The sequence below is a fragment of the Rhinolophus sinicus genome, linkage group LG11 (genome assembly GCF_036562045.2).
Source record: "Rhinolophus sinicus isolate RSC01 linkage group LG11, ASM3656204v1, whole genome shotgun sequence".
NCBI classification, from domain to species: Eukaryota; Metazoa; Chordata; class Mammalia; order Chiroptera; family Rhinolophidae; genus Rhinolophus; species Rhinolophus sinicus.
Window position 1 is genome coordinate 72,820,160 of NC_133760.1, and position 25,671 is coordinate 72,845,830.

At 36.8% G+C, this 25,671-nt stretch overlaps 1 protein-coding gene across 2 annotated transcripts in view; it reads right to left on the reverse strand.

Moving 5' to 3' along the window:
* CPED1 (cadherin like and PC-esterase domain containing 1) overlaps window positions 1–25,671 on the reverse strand; it is a 250,109-nt gene that overhangs the window by 201,960 nt on the left and 22,478 nt on the right. For both annotated transcript variants that reach the window (XM_019750063.2, XM_019750062.2), the window contains one exon: window positions 20,363–20,546. In XM_019750063.2, coding sequence (XP_019605622.2) covers window positions 20,363–20,546 — 184 coding nt within the window. The remainder of the gene's footprint in view (window positions 1–20,362; window positions 20,547–25,671) is intronic.

Here is a 25,671-nt window from a genome sequence, read left to right on the forward strand (position 1 = left end):
TGTGCTTGAACATTTACTGCGTTCAAGACTATTGTCTGTCTGGGAGAAAACTTTCATTGCTGCATTTTTACCAAATACCTCATGTCTGGAATTCTTACCAACTTAAAATAAATGGACGCTGCAGCAACTTAAAAATCAGACTGCACCTACGGCACAGATACTGGTTTCTCATATTCTTCTTTAATAAAAGAAATCAAGGTTTTTGGAGAATTGGCTGATTCAAAGGCTGAAGTAGTAAATAGATAAGATGAACCTGGAGCACCATTATGCCAGAAAGTAAGGAAGGGCTCAAAACAAAAACGCACACAAGCTGTAGCAATAACGGAGTTATGTCAAAGGGACAGGGAGCCAATGGTCAAAACTGGAATAATTTGAGCAACAAAATAAGTAAAGCTAAAAGCAGAATTGTATCAAATACAACACAGAAACATAGAGAAAATCAATGAACAAAAAACTGGCTATTTGAAAATTTCACTAAAACAGACAAGCCTCTAGCCAGATTGAACAGAAAGATAAAAAAGAAAAAATTGGAAGTATTAGCAATACAAAGGGGATATAACTACCTATCCTACATACATTCAAGTGACAATGAGGGAGTATTATGAACCCAGTACCAATAAATTTGACAATCTAGATGCAATGGGCACATTCTTCAAAAGGCAGTAATTACCAAAATTAACTTAAGAAGAAATGGAAAATTTAAAATCCCTCTCTCAATTAAAGACATTCAATTCAAAATATAATTCTTTCCTTGAAACAGATTTAGATATGGCTACATTGGTGTTCTTTCAAATATTTTAGGCATAATTATTACCATTTTAACACAATCTATCAGAAAGTAGAAGAGAGACTGCTTCACAGCTCAGACCTTGTATTGAGGCCATTACTGACGTGATACCAAAGCTGGTCAAAGATATGAAAAATGAAAACTACAGATGATTATCCCTCAAGAACACAAATATAAAATATTTAACAAAATGTTAGCAAATTAAATTCAACAATATATGAAAAGACAATATACTTCATGAACATATGAGGTTTGTTTCAGAAATTTTAACATTTTCATAACATTTAAATTCAACAAATGTAACTCACCATGTTAATGGAATAAAGGGAAAAAAATAAGTAAAGCAATACTGGATTATAAGCCAAAGTATAAAATAAATATCCATGCATCCATACTGGCATAAAAAATGATTGAGTAAATAAATAATTGGGGCATGAAGAGACAAATCTTCCATTCAGTAAAATTGCAAGTAATATACGTAGCTACTGCTCCCTCAAGGAGGTGGAAAATAATTTCCTATTCCTTCAGTGTAAACTGCGCATAATGGCATCTTTCCAGAGTACAATATGGAAGGGGAAATAAAAGAATAACTTTTCAGTGGAAAAACCTGACAAACACTACCTCAGTCAGATGACCAAGGTTAACATCAACTGCGATGTCATGTTGACAGGAACTACCCTTGATTTGACGTGATGAGGACTCTGTGGTCTAACCACAACCGCAGTCTCATCATGAGAAATACATCAGGCCAATCCCAACTGAGGGACATCAAAATACCTGACCAGATCTTCTCAAAACTGTCAAGTCTGAGAAACTGTCACAGCCAAGGAAACATCATCACTAAATATAATGCACCATCCTGGATGGGACCTTGGAAGAAAAAAAGACCATCAGGTAAAAACTAAGAAAACTTGAATAAGTATGGACTTTAGTTTTAAAAAAATCAGAATAAATAAATTCTCCAGAGGAAATATGATGATGATTGTTAAATATATTGCTGTAGATACACATAAACTCTCACATAATTATGTCTCCCCAACTTATACTAAGAATGTTGTATTACAAAACCAATTAGTACTACAATGCAGAAAGTGAATAATTACTTTTTATACAAAATGCATTCTTCGGCTAATAAAAATTCTGGTGGTATTTAAAATAAAGATGACTAAAAAATTGACCATGTTTGAATTTGACATCCTCTTCTTAATACTGTAGCCCCCCATATTTCTATCATCTCTTTATATTTGTTACTATTTCTCTCTAAATTCAACTCCTTTGGTGATTTTATTTACACTCATTGCTTTAACTATTCTTCTCTGCCATCAACTGCTAACTTTTCCTTTCTCGAGGTCATGTTTCGGAGCAGCATTTCCACTTTCATTCTAGAACAGATGCTCTACTGAACACGTACAAATCTGAATCCATTATCGTCTGCCAAAAACCTGTCCCTCCTCCCACTCTCCTTACAATCAAAGGTGTAACCACTCTCCCTCAAGTTACAAAGCATAACTTCATCTTCAACTTGTGCTTGTCTCTCATTGCACTTCCCACTGGTTTCCAACTCCTGTCAATCCTAAATTAGAATTTTTAAAACATTTCCCGACCTTTTCAAATCCTATCACATTCTCTAAATCTGAGATCTCACCATCTCTGCCAAGACTCCTAATTAGTCTCATTGCTGCTAATTCATTTTCCTTCTCTAATCCATTTCCTCTCTACAGCCAGTCATCTTCCAAAAACACAGCTCTTATCATTGCCAGCACAATGTAGATCAAATCCCTTAGCAAAGCCACCAAGGCCCTTCGCATCTGCCCCAACCTATTCTTCTAGTCTCCCTCAAAGCAGACCCGCTCCTTCAGCTACACGGACCAATGTCGGTCCCCAAAGCTCCAAGAACTTGGAGACCTGTGTGCCTCCAGCATGCAGCTTAGGTTGCTGAATGCTCTTCCCTCCAAAATCTGTGTGAGGAATCATTGCACACATCCAATATTCTACTTGTGACACCTTCCTAGATATCCACATCCAGAATTGGTCACTTCCTGTTCTGCTCTCCCAGAACATTTCACTCCTGCCCTTCATACTGTTTCTGTTGTATCTAATATCTGATATCACAGTTAAACATGTACATTCTTGCTACTCAAAAATGGTTCTTGGACTTGCGACATTTCCATCAACTGAATGCTTGTTAGAAATGAAAAAATTCAGCCCCCAGCTTTGGCCTCATAAAATTAGAATTTGTCAGTAACAAGACCTGCAGGTGATCTGTATACACAAGTAAGTTTGAGAAGCACTGATAAACATTTCTGCTTTACAGTTTCTTGAAAGGTCTCACCTTTGCAATGCTATCTCCCCCACCCACACCAATTAGTTCTTGTTTAATAACCATGTGTTGAATAAAACTTAAATGTTTAGTGTCAGTTATAAAATATCCTGATGCCTGGCTGTAATGTCCTTCCCATAATCTTTGTTACGAGGCTGGTGTTTTAAATTGGGTTCTTTTGTTACTTAAATATTTGACATGAGTTTTTGATAGACACTCCTTATACCAAATTCCACAGAATGGCACAGGAGGTCTTACTGTGTAATTAGCATTGTGACACTTCATTTAGCCAAATATTATTCCCTCTTCCTGTTTTATTAAAAGTGATTTTGCATGACTTTTTAAAAATGCAATGAATAAAACCTAGTCGTATCTGGTTTAACACTGTATAATAATGCACTGGGGACTGTGAGGAATCTGCGAGAGAGAAGAAGGAGTCATTGATTTAAAATTTATTCTAAGAATAATTCCAAACTAATTCAGCACAGATGAGAATTAAGTCTTAAGAAAATATAATTCATTGACATAGGAAAAAGAATCAACTCTCTGAATAGCTTATTACTTAATGCAACAAATATTTTAGGATTACACATTTCTTATTCATAAAGCATTATTTTCATAATCTTGGGTGATTTACTTAACCCAATCATAATATTTCTGTAAGATATTTATGGGGCCAGTCTTATCTTCCATTTTCAAATCAAGGAATAAATAATCTAAAGAGCTTGTCCAAGGTCATTCTAAAAAGCAGCTGTGAGCATCAAACTCAGACCTCCCAGTAATAATACCAACATTAGGGGGATGTTATGAATATTAAATGAGTTAATATTTTTAAAGTGCTTAAAACAATGTCTAGTACTTGCTAAGCTTCTATTAGTATTTGTTCAATGAATAAATAGGTGGATGGTAAGCATATACAGACAGATGAACTTTTAAGAAACAAAATGTGACAATTTCTATGTGTTTTGCAGCCTATTATTTAAGACTTCTGAATCGAGTGATATAAGGGTAATTTTGAAAACACAGGAAATAATATCCTCTCCCAGCTCAACATGTTTCTACCCTCTCATGTTTCTTCAAAAGGCCTTCCTACCATAGGAGGAGAATACGTTAACTCAAAAGATACTCAGTGGTGCTTTCAGTCTAAAGAAAAGAAAAGACCTCAGCAGTTGTAGGACTCAGTTAAATTGATGTACGTTATCTAGAACTGGGCTCCATAGTTCCTACAGGTGCATTTGCTAGAATAGGTAACATCTTAAGCCTTCAAATTAGTGATGGAGGAATGCACACTTTCATGAGTGAGTAGCAGCAGCCCCAAATCGTGGGCATGACCTGGGTATTAGGGTACATAGGGCTATCACTTAAGACAAATTTCATCCACTTCACAATTTTCTTAAAATTGGCCCTGCTCCCAAAAGTCAAGAGGATATCAGAAGTGTCTCCTGAGGCTAACAATTCTGTTATCCAGGAGATGGAAAATATTCAGGTCAATGGGAAACTGTGCCGAGTAGTATTAAAGTGTACCATACTTTTAAAGCATGTGATTTCTGTGCATCTAAGAAGCATATTTTATCCCATATAATTTAACAGGATTCTGGAAAAATCATAGTTTCCTCTCTACTCATAACATCAGTTTTTCACCTCTCCAGAGATGTTTGAAACATAATTTGCTATTTTTCTCTCTAACTATTTACTACTCAAACTCTGTATAGTAAGTAATCTCATTTCCCTTATTTTGATTGTCGTTATTTAAAATTATTTTCTCTACTTCATTGACATTGTTAATTTTAAGATTTATGTATATATTTTATTATGTTTTGATGCTTTAACGTCTATCAAATTGATACCTAAGAATAATATTGCTGGCTTAAAAAGTATTGTAAATTTTATAGATTTTTCCAGATTGTTTCTCCCCAAAAAAGGCTATGTTTCACACTTTCACAGACAATGTATGAGAGCTTCCTTTCCCAGAATTCCTACCAGCAATAGGTGATATCACCAATTTTGGGTTTTGCTAATCCTATGAATGTAAAGTGACATGCCATACTTTAAATTGTCCCTCTGTAACTTTTTCTGAATTTCATGATCTTATATCTTCTTTGTTTCGCCATTGGATTTGCTTTCTAAAAATAGCTTATTCAAATTCTTAGTATAAAAAAGATTTACAAATAAAAAATTAAGTTAAAGTATTTAGCATAACAAAAACATTTTAAATTAATGTGCAAGTAAAACTTCCTTTCTACTAAAAAAGTAAACTGATGTATCATTTTTAACCTCATCGTATTAAAAACTGTGTTAACATCTATTACTGAAGATCCATGGAGAACTAGTACTGTTGATGAAAGTAAAGAAATAGCAATCATCCTTTTGTAGAGGAATTTGGCAAGGAGAACCACCATTTTAATATTTTCACCCAGTCAGCATTACAGTCAAATCTCCAAAATGTAATATAAATGAATAGGGTAGCAAAGTTGTATTTTATAGCAACTAGTTGAAAAAATTCTACTGTATGAAGAAGGACTTAGTTAAAAATTATGGTATACCCATACAATAAAATACTACAAAGATTGAAGCAGATGGATATTTTTCATACCGTTTCAGGAGACTAGTATGATTTTGTGTGTAGTTAAAAGATCAGGACTGAAGACAGACAGTCCTCGGAGCAAATCTCAGCTCCACCATTTATGAGATGCACCACTCAGTTCCTCATTCGTGAAACAGAAATACCTACCTCATAGACTAAGAGTGAAAATTCAGTGAATGTATGTATATAAAGATCATCGCACAATGCATTTAGTTAATTTTCAACAAAGGCTAACAAAATTATTGATATGAATATTTATTAAATTTTTTAACTACATTGAGATGGCAAAACTTTTATCATATCAAAATTATATCTGTTGAAGCATGTGAGATAAATAAACTATTGTATAAAGAGGCAGAAGACAAAAGGGCAGGATGTAAGTGTGATGCATGAGTAAGTGTGTGTGCAAGTGTGTGTGGGGGTGCGTATGTGTGCATGTGTGTGTTATACTTACAGAGATGCCTGGAAACGTGCATGACTTCGTTAATTGTGTTATCTCTGCGTGGTGGCATTTGGAGTGACTTTCACTTTCATCTTTGTATTTGTGAATATTTGAATCCACATTTTACCACAAACATGTAACATCTCTGTAAATGGAAATACAAGTTTCTAAAACTGTGATTAGAATATGCATCCAAGTAAAGAAATATTCTCTGAGAAAAACAACAGTGAGTCTTTTTACACATTGTGGATTTCTCAAGATGTGTAAAATGTCAATGAACTGTTATATAGGAATGAAACTGTATAGAGAGTTAGCCTGGACCTTGATCCTTCTAAAATTCAAAATGGCTCTGCTGTAACAGAGAGTGCTTTAAAGATACTCAATGTGACAAAGTAATTGGATTTCTTTCCATAAGACAAGAAACAATAATCAGTGTCAGCATGCTATTGTCATGCTGTGTCGTTACGAGTTAGAGATTTCAGGCACCACACAAAATAAGGTCTTGCTGATAAACCTTAACATGTTATTTCTCCAAAAATGGACAAATAATGACTAGGAACCCTTGAGCAAACAGACCAATGCAAGTGCAAACACTCACTGTTCCTGATACTCTGGCTCTCTGGATGAGCCTTCAGATTACCAAGGAATGTGCCTGCCCTTCAGGCATTCCCAGCATTCCTTCTGTGACGCAAGCACCGGTTTCCAGCAGAAACGTAATCTGTTTTACACCATGGCTGTGAATTTGGATTTCCGTGCTATAGTTTCATAGAATAACAGGAAAAGTTCTCCTTCTTAAAACTACCTCACTTAATAAAATGACAGAGTTTTTATTTTAGTAGGTTTAGTGAGATGGAAATTTTCTTGCATGTCGACTGGGAAATGCCTTAACCTTTTCAGGTAGAATTTTTACAACATGAATAAAGACCTTCCAAAATAATTCTTACTCTTCTTTCCAGTAATATTAATTTTAGAAACCCATGCTAAAGAAATACTCAGAAATTTAGACAAATATTTATATACAAAATTTTTGTGAGTTTTTTGTCAAATTATTTAATACAACATTGGAAATATCATAAATATCTGGATTAAGAAAACTAAGTAAACGTTAAATACATCCATAGAGTATAATTTTACATAACTATTGAAATAATGTTTATAAAGTTTTTATGGCGTGTGTTTCTGATATAATAGTCTTCTTTAAAAAAAGGAAGCCAGAAAATTGTGTAACATGTATTAAAAACATGTGAAAAAATATGTCCAAAATTAACTGTTTTTGTTGGTAGCTTTACAGGTAATCTCCCTTATTCTTTATTATAGTTTTTATGTATTTTCCAATTGCAATAGATCTTAGAGATCATCTAAATCCAAAAATCTTCATATTCTGTAAAATGAGAGGTGTCTGAAGAAATTAAGTAATTTCACAGTTTCACATAGACAACGTAATCCAAAGCAGTATTCCTATTTTCTACAGTACCATCTTGCTTCTTTTGGGGGGACATATAACTACCATTTGGGATAAACCATGTGCACATATTTTTACCTTGATCCCACTATCTTCATACAAGCCTAACGTGTCCAGAGACAATTTCAATTCAGCGGCTTATTGTTGTCATTTTCAAACGGAGTCATTGGCCTTGACTAAAGAATTAAGCTAAAATGTACCAAGGCTTTGCATGTCAACTCATAATCCACAATTGTGGCATCGTATGTAAACTTGGGAGTGGGGCTTCTCACCAGTGTAGGAGGTTGATTCAGGATCTCGGTGAGGCACATGGGGAATTGTACGGCCACTCACTGCTTAACTAGCAAACAGGCAGCACTTCTCTGTGCGTCTGGAAATAACACTGAAAACCTGAAATAAAGAAGTACCCAGCACGGCAGTTCTCCTCACGTGGTACAGGACCAGCATGGGCATTACCTGGGAACGTACTTCTTAATCAGCCTCCCCATCGTTACTGAATCAGATCTGGAGTAAGGCCCCGCAATCTGTGACTGAACAAGCTTTCCCGACAATTCTGATGCCTTCTCAGTTTGAGCATCAGGGTTTCTTCAGTAGGTACTATGGTGGAGCTTTGCCAAAACTACGTTTTTAAGCAAACATTCGACAGGGACTCCCTTTACTTTCTGATAATTAGAAAATGTAAAGCTGGCCTATTAGAGAAGCAGGGCCCCCAAGAGTCATTTCTGCCCTCTGTACCCCTTAATCACTTGTTTGGTTACTCTGATAACGAGATGGAATGCTAAGCAAGATTTTTTAAATTCCAAGAGTTCCCTGCCCTAAATGGACCAGTTCCTTGCATTGATGATGAGATTCACATATGACTTTCCTATTTTTCCTTAGAGAAAGAGCTGAACTGAATTATTATGATCATTAAAAGGTTTTATTATCTAGTTGGTGGAGTTCTTCCTTCTTTGAAACCCGAGACATCACTGATTTGACCGACTCTGAAACATGGGTACAGAGAACACCGCAGGTGTGTGAGTTCCGTTCTTTGGTTGGTTTTGCTCAGACACAGACTGGAGACATTTCATTTTGCTCTTCAATGCAGCTATTTCCCATCACACACACAATTTTTTTCTCTAAACTTCAAAAGAAGCAAATGATGCTTGAATATCTGAATGAAAAATTTAACTATTTTATTAGTGTATGTGGAGGGTTTGCTTTTTCAATTGCTCATTCATTTAATTATGTGCCTACTGGATACTTGCAAGGCACTGCCCTGTGCAGAATGGCATATAAACAGACAAGTATAATGCTCCCTGCTTTACGAGAAGTTTATAATATAGAAGGGGCGATGAGATGAACACCCCAAAATTATAAGAAATAGAGCACAGGCTTACTCTGAGCACCAGAGATATACGACCCATGTGTGATGAGCTCTGAGATAACTTGTTTACCAATTCCAGTTTGAGGGGCATTTATGGGTAAATCCATATACTAATTTGGATTTTAAGAAAGCTCAGAAAGGAGGGAATGATAGGAGACAAACACCTCGATAGGATTGCAAAGCAGAAAGCTCTCAAAAGTGATCAGGCAAAGGTGAATGGGGCAGAGAAGTTCTCCATCCTGCCACACACTTATGTCACCTGGGAAGCTTTTAAAAAATAGTGATGCCCGGGTCCATCCTCCTCCTCCAAAATCTGATACGATTTTCTGAAGTGGGGCCTGGCCATTGGCTTTTCTAATGTTTAAGTCCCCTGGGTAATTCAGGGTGAGGACAGACAGGCCTGAGAGCCATGCTCCAGCAGGGGTGTGGAGCGCTGACACTATGGCATGGCAAACTTTGAATTCCGGGCTAAGAAATATGAGTTCTCTTAGGAGGAAATGAGAGGCCATGGAAGGCGTCTGCACAGGGAAGTGATGTGAGTCAATCTGTGCTTGTGGAATATTAAACTAGAAGCCGTGGGGGCAGCGTGTGTTGTAGAAGGAAGAGGCCAGCAGCTGGGAGAATAGGAATGACTACTGTGACAGCACAGGAGGCAGGCTCCATAACCGTAAGGAACGTGGCGCCATGGCTGAGAGGAGGCACTCTTTGCAGAGCTTGTGCCTGGTGTGTGCTGTGGTTGAAGGAGTGAGAACCTGACCATGCACTTCAGGGCCTAAGGGAATGCTGTAACAGACACGTGGTGGCCAAGAACCACAGATAATGCTGAGGTAGAAGACCACAGCTCTGTTTTATACATGCTGAGGTACGAGGACACACAAATCAGAGCACCTAACAGGTACCTTGAAAATCGGGACTTCCTTAAAATTCTGCCTAGAGGGGGCAATTAGGGTTTGATATTATTTAAAGGTTATATCTCCTGATATAACCGAACCTTCAGAGTAGAAAAATTTCTTGATGGAGTATCAAGAGAAAGTGCAAAAAGATGACTAGGGATAAATGCCTTGGAAAATGCTCATATTTGGAGGAAGGACATGAAAAAGGAGGGGTCAGAAAGGTTGGAGAAGCAGGAGAAGGTAGTATTAAGGAAGTTAAGAGAGAAAACGGTTTATAAGAAAATTCTAGATCCTGTAGCACCTCTATCTGAAATAAACAAGGACAGTTGTTTATTTCACTCTGATTCATATGTCTCACCAAGTCTGAGAAACACTGCTAGAGTAAGATCAAAGAAACTGTGAAATTCGGTCAATGAATTCACATTAAAGCTTAATTTATAGTATTGTTTAATTTTAGGTGCAGATTTCGCCATGTATAATGTGCACTTTTTTGGCCCAAATTTGTGAGGGAAAATAAGGATGCATTTCACACATGGGTAGTACTAATTCTGTATCTATATAAATGTTTTTAATTCTTTTACTTATGCTTATGAGTTAAAAGTGTAACTCTAGAAATCAACAACAATATCCATATGCAGAATAATACCCTGGAATATGATAATCGGTTTTGTTGAACTTACGAGGAACTTGCAACGAAAGTAATTTTGGACAACAATTCAATGAAATGAAACAAAGAGCAATGCATTTGTCCACTGAGTAGGTGACTCTGCCTTGATAAGACAGGAGATGCCGACTTTGTTACCACAGGGTGAACAGCGCGACATTTCTCTTCCTACACTTTTGGCGGGAACTAGCAATCTAGCTGATATTTTTACAAAAAAAAATATTGGAAAATTAAAACAAAAGATGCTTTTCCCTGAAAGTTTGGGCCAAAAATATGGGTGCACATTATACACGGCAAAATACAGTAATTTGAGAAACACTGATAGTCTCTTCATGTTCAAATCTGCTCTTGTACCAAAAATAATGCAATCATAAATATAATGACTGGATTTTGCAACAAACAGGAGTTTCTTGGGAAATTTTGAAAGGACACTTTGGGAGGTGGGAGTATATGTGCGTTGGAGGAGAAAAGTCAGATTATTGACGGTTAATTAGAGAAACATTGCTAAGTAAAAAAACATCTACTTTTCCTTAAGTCTTTTTTCCCAAACTGTAGTTTGGACATCCACAAAGAGATGCTGTTAGGAGGAAGCAATTTTAACCAGAAATAAAATGAAAAAGCATAGAGGCTATCCAGAGGGAAATACTATTTAACTGGAGAAAGTCAAGTCTGAAAGGGAAGTGATTAGGGAAGTTTCAACAATGTTTGTAACATGGAGAAAATAAAAGTGGTACAAAAATTAAGAAACAGTTTTGAAAATATGGTTAGATATTCACAAACTCCTCCCAAATTGGAGAAAATGTCTAAAATATTTCAAGCAGCTTAATCTGATAATACACTAGCATAGTAAACACACCATATCTGGAGTCCCTAAACTCCTTTTTAGTTAATCCACACACGTCACTTGAAAGGTCCCATATGAAGCAGCTTGTTTTTCTTCTCTGGCGTCTTTCCTCATCTAAATATAATATGAATATGATTTGTTTCTACAAATTAAATGTGTCATTCAAAGCACAGTTTAGTCTTTGGAAAATTAAACAAAAATGTCTAATGTCTTTAAAAAAAAAAAAAAGTCTTTTCAATTCTAAAGAAATATGAAAACAACAATGACCTGAAATAAATTGCTTGTAAAAATTTCAAGGCTACATCTTTTTAAAAAATGAAAGTTGCAGAAAGTGCATTTAAAGAAACAGTAAAGAGAAAGTATCTTCAAAGCTATATTAAACATTTCCCAGCTTTGGAAAATTCACATACCCAATCTGGTTTCTATGAAACTTAGAAAGATCAAACAATTAGAAAGAAGCTCGGCTTGAAGGAGAAATGCTAGGGATTTCAGTAAACATCTGGTTACCATTTTCAACTGTAAGAACTAACTCACTTAAGGAAGCAGTTTAGTTTCTTTGGAGTAAAAATGAGACACTGGCTTTTTGTTCTCTTTGCACAGTGGAGGGTAGAAGAAACATCAGTACGGGGAGGTTACTCAAAGCTCCACTTTTATAAATAAGAAAGCTTTTTTTCAAAAGCTAAAGTAAATTGAACTCAGGTCCCTGTAGTATAAACAACTCAACTGAGTTAGGTTAAATAAACATTCCTTGAGCTCTAGTGTGCCAATTAAAGAGCACATTCTGTTTGGTCATAAATATATCAGTAATTCTATGAGCACTGAGGAAAATAACAATAATCCTGAACACACAATTACTGTGTGTCATAATACAATAAAACAGAACGGTGCAGGCTTGTAAGTTTCTTTGATTCGATTTCTTCCCCCCCCCCCAGTTTGATTAACTGAAAGCACAGAAGCACTTCTGATACCGTCCAAAACCTATTACATACATAATAAAAAACGTATGTCAAATGTGTTCTAGGAGGAATACTGACAAGGCAAAACACACTGTGCCTTTTAAATGTGACCTTTACTCTTTTGTCTTCCTGCTAAATAGTCATACAGCATATTAAACTCAGGAAAGCAGCAGGGGTGCTGGCGCTGGGCTGGAGGGGAAAGGGAATGAAATGAGGAGGCAGGCGTTCATTAGGCTCTCGTTCTAAATTATCAGGAGAAGCGTCTGCTAGAGACATGCACTAGAAGCCAAAAGGGACCACTGCCAGTTCAACCTCCAGACCCCCATTTCTCCACTCCTTTGCTCCTCTTTCTTCTCTTCTGCCCGCAGGACTAAAAGCAAAGACTGAAGAAAAGGAATGCCTAGAATGACAGAGGCTTAAAATCTAGTCTTGCTTTCGCTCATTCTGTGTGTGTAAATGTTACTGTGCATCACAGAACTGCAAATTTGAAAAAGACTTTGGCGGTGAGTTTATTCATTCTCCTGAGTAATAAAGCAACTCACTCAGCAGCCTCCCCAGCGTGCTTCCGTTCCAACAACACTTCCTACTTTTTGAGATGGGCTGTTCCATCATTGCTGGATAACTCTGACTGATACAATGTTCATACATAAATTGGTCATAGTTATGCCTTCTAGAGTTACTACAAATAAATCTTGTACTCAAGAATCCCGTTAAACAGTGGGAATACAAAAATATTGGTCCAACTACTTGCAGGGCCTCCCAGAAACATTCTTTGCAATTGGAACAATCTCTTTTCTCCTTCCTGCTGCCGTTCTGTTTTTTTTGCGGCAACTGTAGAAATATGTTCTCTTTGAGGACACACAAATAATTCTGGCCCAATAATAACATGTGCTCTATGTCAGAGTGTCTTGAATTACATATTACTTAGACTCTACCCTGCGTGCAAGTTAAAAACTTTTGGAAAACATTTATTCTCTCTTATACCACTATTCCATTCTATGAACTAAAACAATGACTAGCTAAATAGTACCTGGATGATATGAAAGACAGTCATTTGATGGTGTTTCTATCTTTTTCTTTAGAGAAGTATATGTTATAAAAATCCTGGGTCATATGATACATTTTTCCAAAGCAAGGGACTAGAAGAGCATAAAATGAGTATTTTATCCTATGCTTACCATAGAGAACACAAAGGGACCTAGATGACACAATGGGGCTGGGTGGCCCTTAATGCTTTCTATGTTCAAGAGCAGCAAAAGCTATACACTGACTTTCACATGTCATTTATTGGAGAGTGTTTTTAGGTAACACTGCGTGTTCTGTTGTTTTATGGAATATTAAACCTTTGGTTACTCAACCATCACCTCTAAACAGATAACCCGCAAATCTTCATCTACTGCCCTGGCCTCTCTGCTCACTCCAGGTTCTGCTAACTACATTCAGGTGAAAAGCTCATGGCACCTGAGACTAAATATGTATAGAACTAAACTCATCCACTGTCCCCTGAAACCAACAGGCTGAATAACATCAGTAAATGTGAGAGGAAGAGTCTTAAAAGCAAACGAAGAAGAACTCTGAAAAATGGACATGCACACTTAAAAGCCTCAACAGTCTAGAATCATTGCTGTATAAAATATTGGCCTTCTATACTACTGTATTTGTGGTTGCATTATTTTCATTCTAAGGGCACATTGGAGCACGAGTAGGATATCTGTGTTGCTCTAAAGTTATATAAAAATTAAAGGTTTATCAGTTAAGTTTTCATGTGAATTCTCTGAGATAGTTCACTAGTTAAGGGGCCCAAATATTGACGCACCATTTTAACTTCACTTATTCATGTGACATTCATTCATTTGCAATACAAATATGTATGGTGTGCCCCTGTGTGGAGGGCATGGTTTTAAGTGATAAACAGAACAGACACGGTCCCTGACCTCAAGGAACTTACAGGCTTTTGGAACGTGAGGGATTTTTTGTTTTCCAGCTGGAATGACCCAGGAAACTGTGTTGGGATTTCATTAGTGTTTACAACCCAGACCTTTAAAGGAGAACATGTAAGTTGAGACAGAGTACCCTGAAAACACCTAAAACTGTATTCTGAAATATCCAGCAGCGGCATCTTCTGGTTACTTCATCCAGAACTCATTTTAACTGTATCTCCACGCAAAGGAATTTTCACAACCTCCTTTCTGTAACTACTGTGTTACCCCAAAAATAAGACCTAACCGGACAATCAGCTCTAATGCGCCTTTTGGAGCAAAAATTAATATAAGACCTGGTATTATATTATACTATATTATATTATATTATATTGTATTATAGACCGGGTCTTATATTGTCTTTATATCAATACAATATAATATATTATAAGACCCAGTCAATATAATATAATATAACATAATATAGTACCGGGTCTTATATTAATTTTTGCTCCAAAAGACGCATTAGAGCTGATTGTCCAGCTAGGTCTTATTTTCGGGGAAACATGGTAGCTCCTGACAGTAGTAACAATACTCTCTCCAATTTTGGGAGTGCCTACCGTGTGCCACTCACAGGACAAGCCAAACAATCGCTTTGCAGAAGAGAAAAGCAAGGCTTTGAGACGGTAAGTAACTTGCCCAAGGTTATGTAACCATAGAAAGGGAACATTCCAGACTCTAACCCAGGTTCAATCTTACTCCAAAGTTGATTCTTTTTAATTACCAGTCTATTACGTCCACAAGAAAGCGATTATTGTGGTGAAGCTCTTCTTACTTATGGGTAATTTAAACCTCAACTTCCTTATAGCTTCTTTTTGAATACAAATAAACTACAGAAAAATCTGAAATAGGCTTTTCATTACAGAAGATTGGTCTGTAGTAAATGTTTCTTTTCCATACAAACTTCAGAAACAGCTTTTGGCAAGTAGCCATTATAAATAAACCTTCAAAGTTAGACTAAATTTCAAATGATACATAGATGTGTTGGACATTTTTTAAGAGTGCAAGCGCATATAAATACAAAATCTATTATAAACAGGAAAGGAAATAGGCTTTTTTCTTTTTTTAAATATATTCTCCACAACAAGAAGTAGTGATCTTATCTCTCACGCTATTGTCTTTCAATAGTGCTTCTAGAGAACACTATCGGGTAAATTACAGCGTCCTTATTAGGGAGGAAAATAAAGACTGTGAAGCAACATTATTTAAAATCCCATTCTCCAGGATATAAGATATCAAGTGTAATGTCAATACGAACATCAGTAAGTATTATTTACCATGGTCCTAACTAGCCCTCACAGACCTGCCTTCACTATACGGTGCTGTAATGTTATACTCTCAGCCATGTTAGAAGGTCACTATATGAACCGTGATATGACATCCATTCATTTGTAATCTGGTCTTGACCCATTACAAAACACAGTGTTGTCTACTTAATCACTTTGAGAAAGTTGTTTTAAACACACTACCTGGGCATGTGAGAGATTAGGGGAAGGAACTGGAAAGCTCACTTCTTCCTGAGAGTGAATCTTATATTCTTTCCCTGTGACTCTAGGAACTCCAAATCTCAAAGTCAAAATTAAGCCTAAATTATGACAGCTATGATATCCTTATCCAGTTTGAGCTCTATTTTTATATTTCCATTTTAGTAATGTAAAAATTATGTGTTTTCTTATAAACCATCAAATCCTTTTTGAATGAGGTTTGGTTAAAAAATTAAACTATCTCAGTCCCAGAATTTAATCACCAGTTTGGTAAGGGATCAAGTGACAAAATTAGTGTAGATACAAGTGTCAGCAAACTTTTTCTATAAGGGGTCCAATAAAAAACATTTTAGGTATTTAAAGCCGTATAGTTTCTGCTGCAACTACTCAACCCTGCTGTTGTAGAACAAAAGTGGTCAGAGACAGTAGGAAAACAAATGTGTGGCAGCATTCCAATAAAATTTTGTTTACAAAAACGGGCGTTGGGCGGATTTGGCCAACGGGCCACATCTATTGCCAAAACCTGGCAAGAAAATTGATATGATCTTTCACTTTTTTCTCTTTCTTCATAAAACATTCCATGTAAAAACCCCAACTTATAAAAACAAGAGCAATTTCAAACCTTAAGAGTGACTCCAAATCTGTAGCTTTGATAGTGATTTGGCATTTGTTTTTCATGCGGACTGTAGAAAACATTTTATTTAAAAGTGCAAGATGCATTCAGAAGTGGATAGAAAATTGTTAGGTATGTAGTACCCTTCAAGTGTACATAAATACCTGTATCCAATGATAAAATCTACTGAATCATACTCTCAGACCACATACTACGTGGATGTTAAGTTAACATCCAAGTAAGAACTTCTGGAAAACATCTACTCTCTTTTAGGCCACTGTGCTATTCCATGTACTAAAGCACTGATTTACTAAATAATACCTAGATCTAGGAAAGGAAATAATTGGTCGGTGGTTCTATCTCTTCTTTAAAGAATTATATGTTCTTACAAATGCAGACATATAAGATATATTTTTCCAGAGCACAGGACTGAAGGACCGTAAAAGTATATGTTGTACATTTTGTTGAATTTTGTAGGCCTAAATCCAAAGACAATTGTCCTTTTACTGTTCTCAAATTCAGCTTCAAGATGAAATGCTTGTAAATACCTATACAGTTAAATCTTAAGTAGTGCAATGGCATTATAGCAAACTGACTTTTACATCATTTTATTCCCAAAATTAACTCTAAAGATTGTTATTCCTTGAACCAATAGTATATCCCTTAAGACAGTGCTTCCCAAGCTGGACTACACATCAGAATTACTTGTTTCCGCTTTTAACATATAACATTCTGGGCCTCAATTCCAGGCTATTTAATGAGAAAAATACTGGCTGAGTTTTACTTTGTCTCCTCCCTGAACTCTGATGTGGGTGGACAAAGTGATTAAATCCTACCACATACTATTGTGCAGTAAACACCATGACTGCCTTTAACAGATAAGAAAACTAAGGTTCAGACAACTTTAGCTGCTTTAGGTCATATAGCTACAGCCCTGTATGGTCCTTCCCAAAGAGCCACCAAGTTCTGTTATGTCACTAGAATGGAACTAACCATATTCTAACAGAAACTGAGACTCCTACTTTTCTTTTCAATAAATGTTTACTAAAGAAGTAGTAGGAAAACTAAATACAATACAAAGTCCTAATGTTACTCTACAAGAACAGATTACTTAATAGTGGAATTTGCCTGCCTGCCCCATGACTCTTTATTTTTTTCTAATTTTTATCCGTTTCTGGCCTTAATAGGTTAAAAAAAAAAAAAAGAGGGGCCCCCAAGCTGGAAAGAGGCCACATGTGCTTCAAAGCATGGTGTAAAAGAGGTCAGCGGAAGTGATTGGGTCACGTCAGGAGAGGAAAGGAATGCAGGTGGAATGGATATGTAGAACAGCAAAAATGCATTTTCTGTTTAATTTCCTATGCCCAAGAATGTATTTCATAAATATGTCAAGTCTGCACCTTGGCACTTAGTAAAAATGGACCAGTATGGTGTCATAGTTTCTGGTGCTACACATATAGTAAAAGAAGCATGTAGTGAAGATGTGAAACTAAAGCAAAACAAATTTTACCAGAATCAAATCTCTGCAAAATATTTTTTGTCACAAGGGCCTCAATTCAAGCATAATTTGCAGGTTAAATCTGTAGCCATGGCAGATAAGCTACAATAAAAAGGTTTTTTTCTTTTTTTTCTCTATGCTAGATAATCAAGGATGTGTTAGATTGCAGTCACAGAGCTTTTTTATTTCGGGTATTCAATACACATTGTTCTGGGTGAAAACTACAAAATAGAGTGAAAAACAAACAAAAAAGTCAATTTCCCATACTTGTGAATCTGCTATTCTTTCTTGAGGCCTATCCAGGAATAATATCTTATTATGCAGAGTAAAAGAATACTAAGAAAGAGTTAGAAAGTTGATGTTTTAAAAGCCAAGGGAATGTGGGGAAGAGGAGCCAAAGGAATATTTACAATGACAAATTCTGGTGACACCATCTAGTTTATGCTACTGGACCCAACAACCCCTTTGGCCGCCAGATTCTATTACTAGCAGGCTGTCATTGCACTTTCTTGATATTTGGAAGCTGCAAAATAATTCTCCTTTTTCTTATAAAACTGACCCAAGGACATCAACGGAGAGAGGAGACTTATCTCCTCTGTTTTGCAATGGGAGAAAATTGAAACTGAATTGAAGTTAAAATGCACCGATAATCCATGTTGTACCCATGCAGTCTGTAGCAGCACCATAGAGGTGGAGAACACAGGAATCGGACACAGTCCTGGTGAGTTACAAGGGCTGATGCCCTGGGTGTCTCAGGGGCACGGCTCATGGGACACGCGGGCAGTCGTTACACAGGCAGCCATCTGGTTTAGTGATGGGCTAAAATATTGTGTGGGATGAGAGGGAGATTATATCTTTTCTTGACACCTATTCTGATAATCCGTTTTCTGACAATATCATTTATGGATATTCTAGAACTTTCGATCGGTCCTTCTTACTAGCACCTACCCCACTGAGGTTTCTAAAGTTTGTTTTCAGCCCTCATTCATATTCCAGAGTTTTCATCTTGACTTTTATTTTTCTCCTTTGCTTCCAAAGCCCAGTGTTCTAGATTCTTTACTGCTCCCAGGGGGTGGGGACCAGCAAATGGCATTCCTGCAGACCCGTCCTCACAGCCTGTACTCTGCATACTTGGAAGACCTTTCTTTTCATCAAAGTGGATCTTCAGGGGCTCTGATCCTTGGGAGCTTTGCTAGCTAAGCAGCTTACAACTTCACTGCCAACATAATAAAAGATGACTGTGGAAGAGGGTGATCATGGCTCAAAGCCCCTCCAGCCTCTTTCATCCACCAGCATAGACCTAGCACTTACAGGGACACCTAACTGAAGAAATGCTATGAGGATGGCAAGATTTTTGAAATTTAAATGAAAAATGAATATTATTGTGGGACAAGGATCCGACTATTCTCTCCCAAAGGAAACCACCGCTGAGATCAGTTGATTCAACATCCTTTTTCTCCCCTCCCTTTTGATTAAAAAAATTAAACAAATAAAAAAATAAAATAGATACATTGTGTCACTCTAAGGAGAAAAATCTGATTGGCTCATGATGAAGGAGTGTTACACTTCCTTGTAGATCTAATAATGACAAAGTTGTGCAGGATAATGGACCAAAATAGAGACTGGCTCACCAAGAAGGTGAAGAGGACCGGCACAGAGGTGAGATCTGGAAGACGGGGGTTCAAATCCTGCCCTTCCCTCACCCCAGGTTTAAGATCCTAGGTGAGTCTTTTCACCTCTGGAAACCTCAGTTTCCTGTTCTGGAATATTGGGAAGGGGATTTAATATTTCTTAATCTTCGGGTACTCAGGGGACTCCAGTGAGGATTACATGATAGCCTGAATACAGAATACAACATAGCATCTGTCACAGGGTTAGTTGCTTAAGAAATGTTAGGTGTTACTGTTACTGACCTTTTTGACCCTCATCATCCATTCAACTCTCTTTTCAAATAACTTGTTTAAAAACTTGTCTCTGATTTTTCACTTCAAATGATAGAAATAAAAGTCCTTGACTAATAATTGTGTGTGTGATAAACAGCCACACTTTTTTCACAGTTAGAGACAATCCGTGAATCACATTTAAACTGGCTTCTTGAAACAATTTCCAGCACATCCCACTTACAGTCACAGATGAAGTGGCAATTTTCTTAAAATATGGAGCAGTTTGGTGCTGGGCAGAACATGTCTCCGGGCTCATAAACATAAACATTTTTTATGTAGCATTTAAATATGAACTATGCAACTCCAAAATGCTACAAAAATATAAACAAAATAATTTCAGGAATAAAGACATATAGCAAAAGAAAAATTGAGAGGAAGTAGCAAAGGAGCCAAGTTTTCTATGATATATGAAAGTTGATCATGGGTAAAAATTTGTATTTGTGAAACTTTTAGAGGAAGACAGTAGCACATTCCAGAAATTACTTACCATTCTATGTCAAGCAATTTTGGTAATTACTTCTTACTCTTACCTTTTTCTAGCAGCCCGAGCCCAAGGTCAGCACTGCGTCCTTCTTCAGCGATGACAACGGTGTAGTGCAGCTGGGTGAGAAGCTTCTGGTGGAGCCGACACTCCATTTTGCTGGAGGAACGGGGCCTGTAGAGAATGGCCCTTCTGCCATGGCTGCCAAAGTGTGTCTCAATTGATTCTTCAATCTGAAAAAGAAAGAAGGCAGAAAAACTCAAGAGGAGAAAAAGGTAGCACTTTTCTCTTAGAGGACATCATTAATGCAAATCAAGGGCTATTCAGAAAGTTATTCTTGAAGTTTTTCTCTAGACTTGAAAGACAGATTCTCTGAGAGGCTTTCAAGGACAACGACAACCTCATATGCAAGAACTAAAGGCGAACTGAATTTTTCTTAGTATTACAGAAAGATGAAAATTTGAGGCCATTAAAACATGGAGTTCCTAGAGGAATACATAGAAATACAGAGCTGAACTCTAGCTGAAAATATAAATTAACAGCAATGCCTTTCATCTGCATTGAGCTTTTATAAAGTAGTTCCAGCTGCATCAGCTCTCTTTTTTTAGGTGAACACAGTAGAGGAAACAGACTCAGAGGATGGATGTTATGCTGGGAGGACACGTGGAGGAAGGGGCAGAACTGAGAGGCAATGTCAGAGTCCCTGGGAGACACATGTATAATGCTACTGCTTCTCTCGATTGGAACACAGCAAAAGCGAATGCATCTCAGTACGGGAAGAGGAGAGGTACCAAAGAATCCTCATTTTGGGTTCTCTCGTCAATATTGTCCTCCAAAGAAATACTCCTCCTTCTCAAAATGTTTGAAATTCCATTAATAAAAGGGAATTTTCTCATTGACAACTAGAAAGAATGATGACACTTATTATGTTTCAATGGCAGATATTGGGTGTTTTCCTGCAAACTTGAGATTAAACCTTGATAAAGTATTACTGGAAGAAGTGATGAGATTGGTTGGGGGTTAGGGGGAAAAATAGAAGAGGTTGAAAGAGTGGACAAAGAGGTTAGAGGCAGAAGATGAGGGGGAAAAGATAAATAGCAAAACTGAGAATACAAATTCCATTTAGTGGCAGCCCTGACTCCAACTGTCCACAATATGTACCATGTCTTGCCACTATTTGAATTTCTTCGTTATTTCCCATTACTGATAGAATCAATTCCACATCTTTATCCAGGCATAGAAAACCATTCAAACTTTGTTAAATGCTATTTTCTGGGTCTCTGGTTGTATCAAACTCTTCATCATTTCCATTCCTGATCCCACCCTTCTCCTTCCTACACATACCACTGTGCCTTCAGCTGTAATTCCTTCCTCTCTCCATTCATCCATCTAGCAAACTCCAATCAAACATTATCTTTTTGGGAAAATTTTAATGGAAATGTAAAATTTCCATTAGCACTTATGAAATTGCTTCTGCTCCTGATGTGAGCTCCTTAACAAGGCAGCCTGCATTGTCCAGGCATCTCCAGCACACATCGTGCATACTTAATAAATGAAGTGATCTAGTAAATTAATGAGCTGCGGTGCTCTGTCTAGATCTTTGAAGATAAGTATGGAAAGAATGAAGAAACAGATTTAGATTGTAAACCTTCTGAGGGCAGGAACTATAGCCTATGTTTCATTGCATGCAAACGATTGCTACTTAGAAATAACAAAGAGTAGTATAGTGCAAGACACACACTCTGGACCCAGATTCTGCTGGGTTCGAATCCCTGGCTCCACAAACACTATTTGTGTGACCCCGAAAAATACCTTGAGGAGTTAGTATTCGTAAAGTGCTTAGAACTGTGCCTGGCAAACATGAAGTATTGTATATATGTTTTTTAAATAATAATAATAATAGATCATAAAGCAGAGAGTCAGGAAAACTTGTTTCTGATTCTGAGCTCTGTCTGGCACATATTAACATAGGCACTTAATACATATGTGATGGGTATATAATGGAAAGGAACACAGTGCCCAGTAATCGCACTTTCTATGCATGGCATTTTGGTATAAAACATGACTGATTAGGTATTTTCTGTGTTAAAGGATACTGCAGTTTATTGGTAGTGAAACTACTTACACTCCCGAATTTAACGGCACATTGGGACATGATTCCCCAGTAAATGTGGTAATAGTTTAGTATGATAAATTTTTAAGAAGGCGTATTTTACCCCAAATACAGGTTGAGCCTTTGGACACAGTAGTTAGTGGGAACCAGTAGCCCATTGGAGGCCAAAACATCCACCTAGATGGAAGGAAGAGACAGATGCTTCCAAATATATCGATGTCACTCAAGTGAAATGCACAGTGCCCAGTTCCTTCTCACATTCTTCTCCTACGTAATCACAGGATGCGCCTCTCCGTTGCAGCTGGCTCAAGTGCAGCAGTGATCTCATAGGAGGAGACGACTTTCCAACTTGAAGTTATTATTATTTAGGAAGATACCATCCGTCCTGATCCCCCCCCACCAGGGTCAGCTTAAGCAAGAGAGATGTAGCCCTTCCCAGTATATCTTTATTCTAAATAAAGTATAATTACTGGCCATATTTTGTAATAACCTAGATGACACAGACTGAAGTTTTAACTCACTTCTCGGACTACAGGGACTAAATAGGAGACGAGCTCATTAGTCAAATTATGTTGTATTATCCTGCCGTTCAAGCAGCCCCATCCTTGTAATATTTATAACACACTGGATCAGCAGAATGGCCCAATACCAAGAGCGAGAACAGTTTTAGCTGGTCCCACAACAGGTGCACACACTGCTGCGTAAGTGAAGTAAAAACTCTGCGAACAGTTCTGCAAACCGCACTGGCAAATGCAGGATTATCAAATGCCAAGAGCAGCACTTTTGGAAATAAAAGCTCCTGATTACTCTACAATTCTGAAGATATATTTTTAGTGGAAGGATCCGTTTAACCTGGCCGCCACGACAACTAAACTGGAGACTTGCAAGCCTCCTGACGAAAATTTAGAAAAGAATGAGCACTACCGGATGCTATAATACCCTGAACTCTCGGGTCACTTTCTTGTCTCCCGTCTTGAGAGATGGGTAGAATATTCCCTCAGAAATCACTTTGCTAGACTGCGTGAAAGCTGTTTTATTAACAGAACACTTATTATTTTTATTGGAAGGACTTCAAAGTCTGAAATCTTATACCACCTTCCATAAAGCAAGAGATACAATGTTGTAATAAAATAAACTACTTGGAATGTTCCATGCAGCAGTGCAGAGTAAGAAAAGAGGAGGAATGGAAATCAAAAACGAGGATTTGAATTCTGGCTCTGACACATGCTTGCTTCATCCACTAGGGAGAGTTATTCAATCCCTCCTCAATAGAGGTTTTTCACATGTGTAGTCACAAATCCTACCTCATGAGGTTGTAGTGGGAATTAAATCAATTTTCTATGAAAAGGTGTGCAACGCAGTGTCCTACCAATAAATGATGTTAGATATATAAGAATAAATTTGAATAATAATCAATGCTATACTGTAACTCTGTTTTTATATTAGGAATTCTGTAAGCTTTTAAATGAAAGTAGCTTGGTCTCTGTCATAAAAAAACATTTCTACAATAAACTATATGCTTCCATACACCTTATATATGCTTTTCTTTGTAGTACTCATTACCTTTTAATGCAAAAATATAATTTATTTATTTATTATGTTTATTGTCTGTCTCTATACACCATAAAAGAAGGTAAATGAAAGCACATATTTTTGCCCGTGTTGTTCACTTTTGTTTCCCCAACCTAAGAGTACTATTGGCACATAATAAATATTTTTTGAATGAATGAATGCAAGCATCCTTTCCCTCAATATGTAAAAGTCCTTGTTATAAATACTACCATGGACTATTGGGAGCAGAAAGGGATGCAAATTTGTACTAAGAAATTTATTTCAGTAGAATTACAAAGAATAGCAAGAATGAGAAAAATAGTTAAATATTTAGCAAAATAATGAATTTCCGTAAAAAAATTTTGAATATAAAAGTACTATGTTTGTCAGTTACCTATATTATTAAAAAGTCTTCACCAAGACTCACCAGAAAACCAAGAAATGCAGCTCTTCAAAATATAGTAGGAATGAAAAATAAAACTAGTTTTTTTTTCACACAACAGAAAATTTTTTTTCTAGATTTATTAAAGTAGCCATGTATTTATGACATCTTTCGATGCTCAAATACAAATACATAATAGACCTCGCATGTTTGTCATATATAACTAAAATTCAAATTAGTTGCTGGTCTAGATTTTTGGCATTCTATAAATATTGCAGTGCGTAACACTGTGAATTATGTTTTAATTTTTCCACTATAAGAGTAAAACAGATTTTGTTTTCCATTGGTGAAACGTATACTTATGTTAGAGAATTCAAGAGAATATGGATGAGGTTTGCTAGGACATATATCTTACATGTTTTCTACTTTAAAATTATTTATAACTGCAGGAGTTTAAACCACTAGTTTCCTGGATATGCAAGCAGAGCCTCTTGAGAATGTTCCCTACTTAAATGAATATTTAGTGAACCCCTGTCTTCTTCTCATAGATGACTCAACTGAATCTCAAGCCCATCATGGAATGATCACACACCTCAAGAGGAGAAGTCCTCCGTAACACTAATCACCTTCTGATTGTTCTTCCAAACTGTACTTTAGGGCCATCCCAACACTCAAGATAAGTTTGCTCATCTATAGCTCTATGTAAGTTCTAAACAAATAATAGAGAAACAAAGCCATCAAGTTTGAATATATATATAAAAAAATGTATCCTCAATATAGCTTTGATAAAACGGTACTCATTCAAATAGCCATTGCCAAAATTCATCTTTACCTCTTCCTCAATCTAATTTTCCCTTTGGCATTCTTCACAATTTATAATTATATGTAATTTGTTTAAAGTCTGCCTCTCCTGCAAGTCTGTATGTTTCATAAGGGCCTAGGATTGTTTAGTCTGGTCAATGTTGTACATACAGCATATTACCAGGTTCTAAATAAGAGGGAATGAATGAATGAATGAATGAATGAATGAATGAGCAAGTGAATTAAAGTATGAATTCCTTCTTTGTAAACACATGCATACCCTTTAATTATTAGGTAAAAAAACCTCAGTGGAGGCTTCAACATTTGTATTCAAACCTAAAATATCCATGGCCTCTTCATTCCCAATAATGGTCTCTATGTCACTGCAACCGCCCACTCCGATGGCTACATCTTGGACTCTGGTCCCCCAACAGCCCTCTGAGCTACAAAATGAGATATTCCCGTCTATAATTAGTCATTTATTGCCAGCTCTTCTCATTTATTTCCAAAG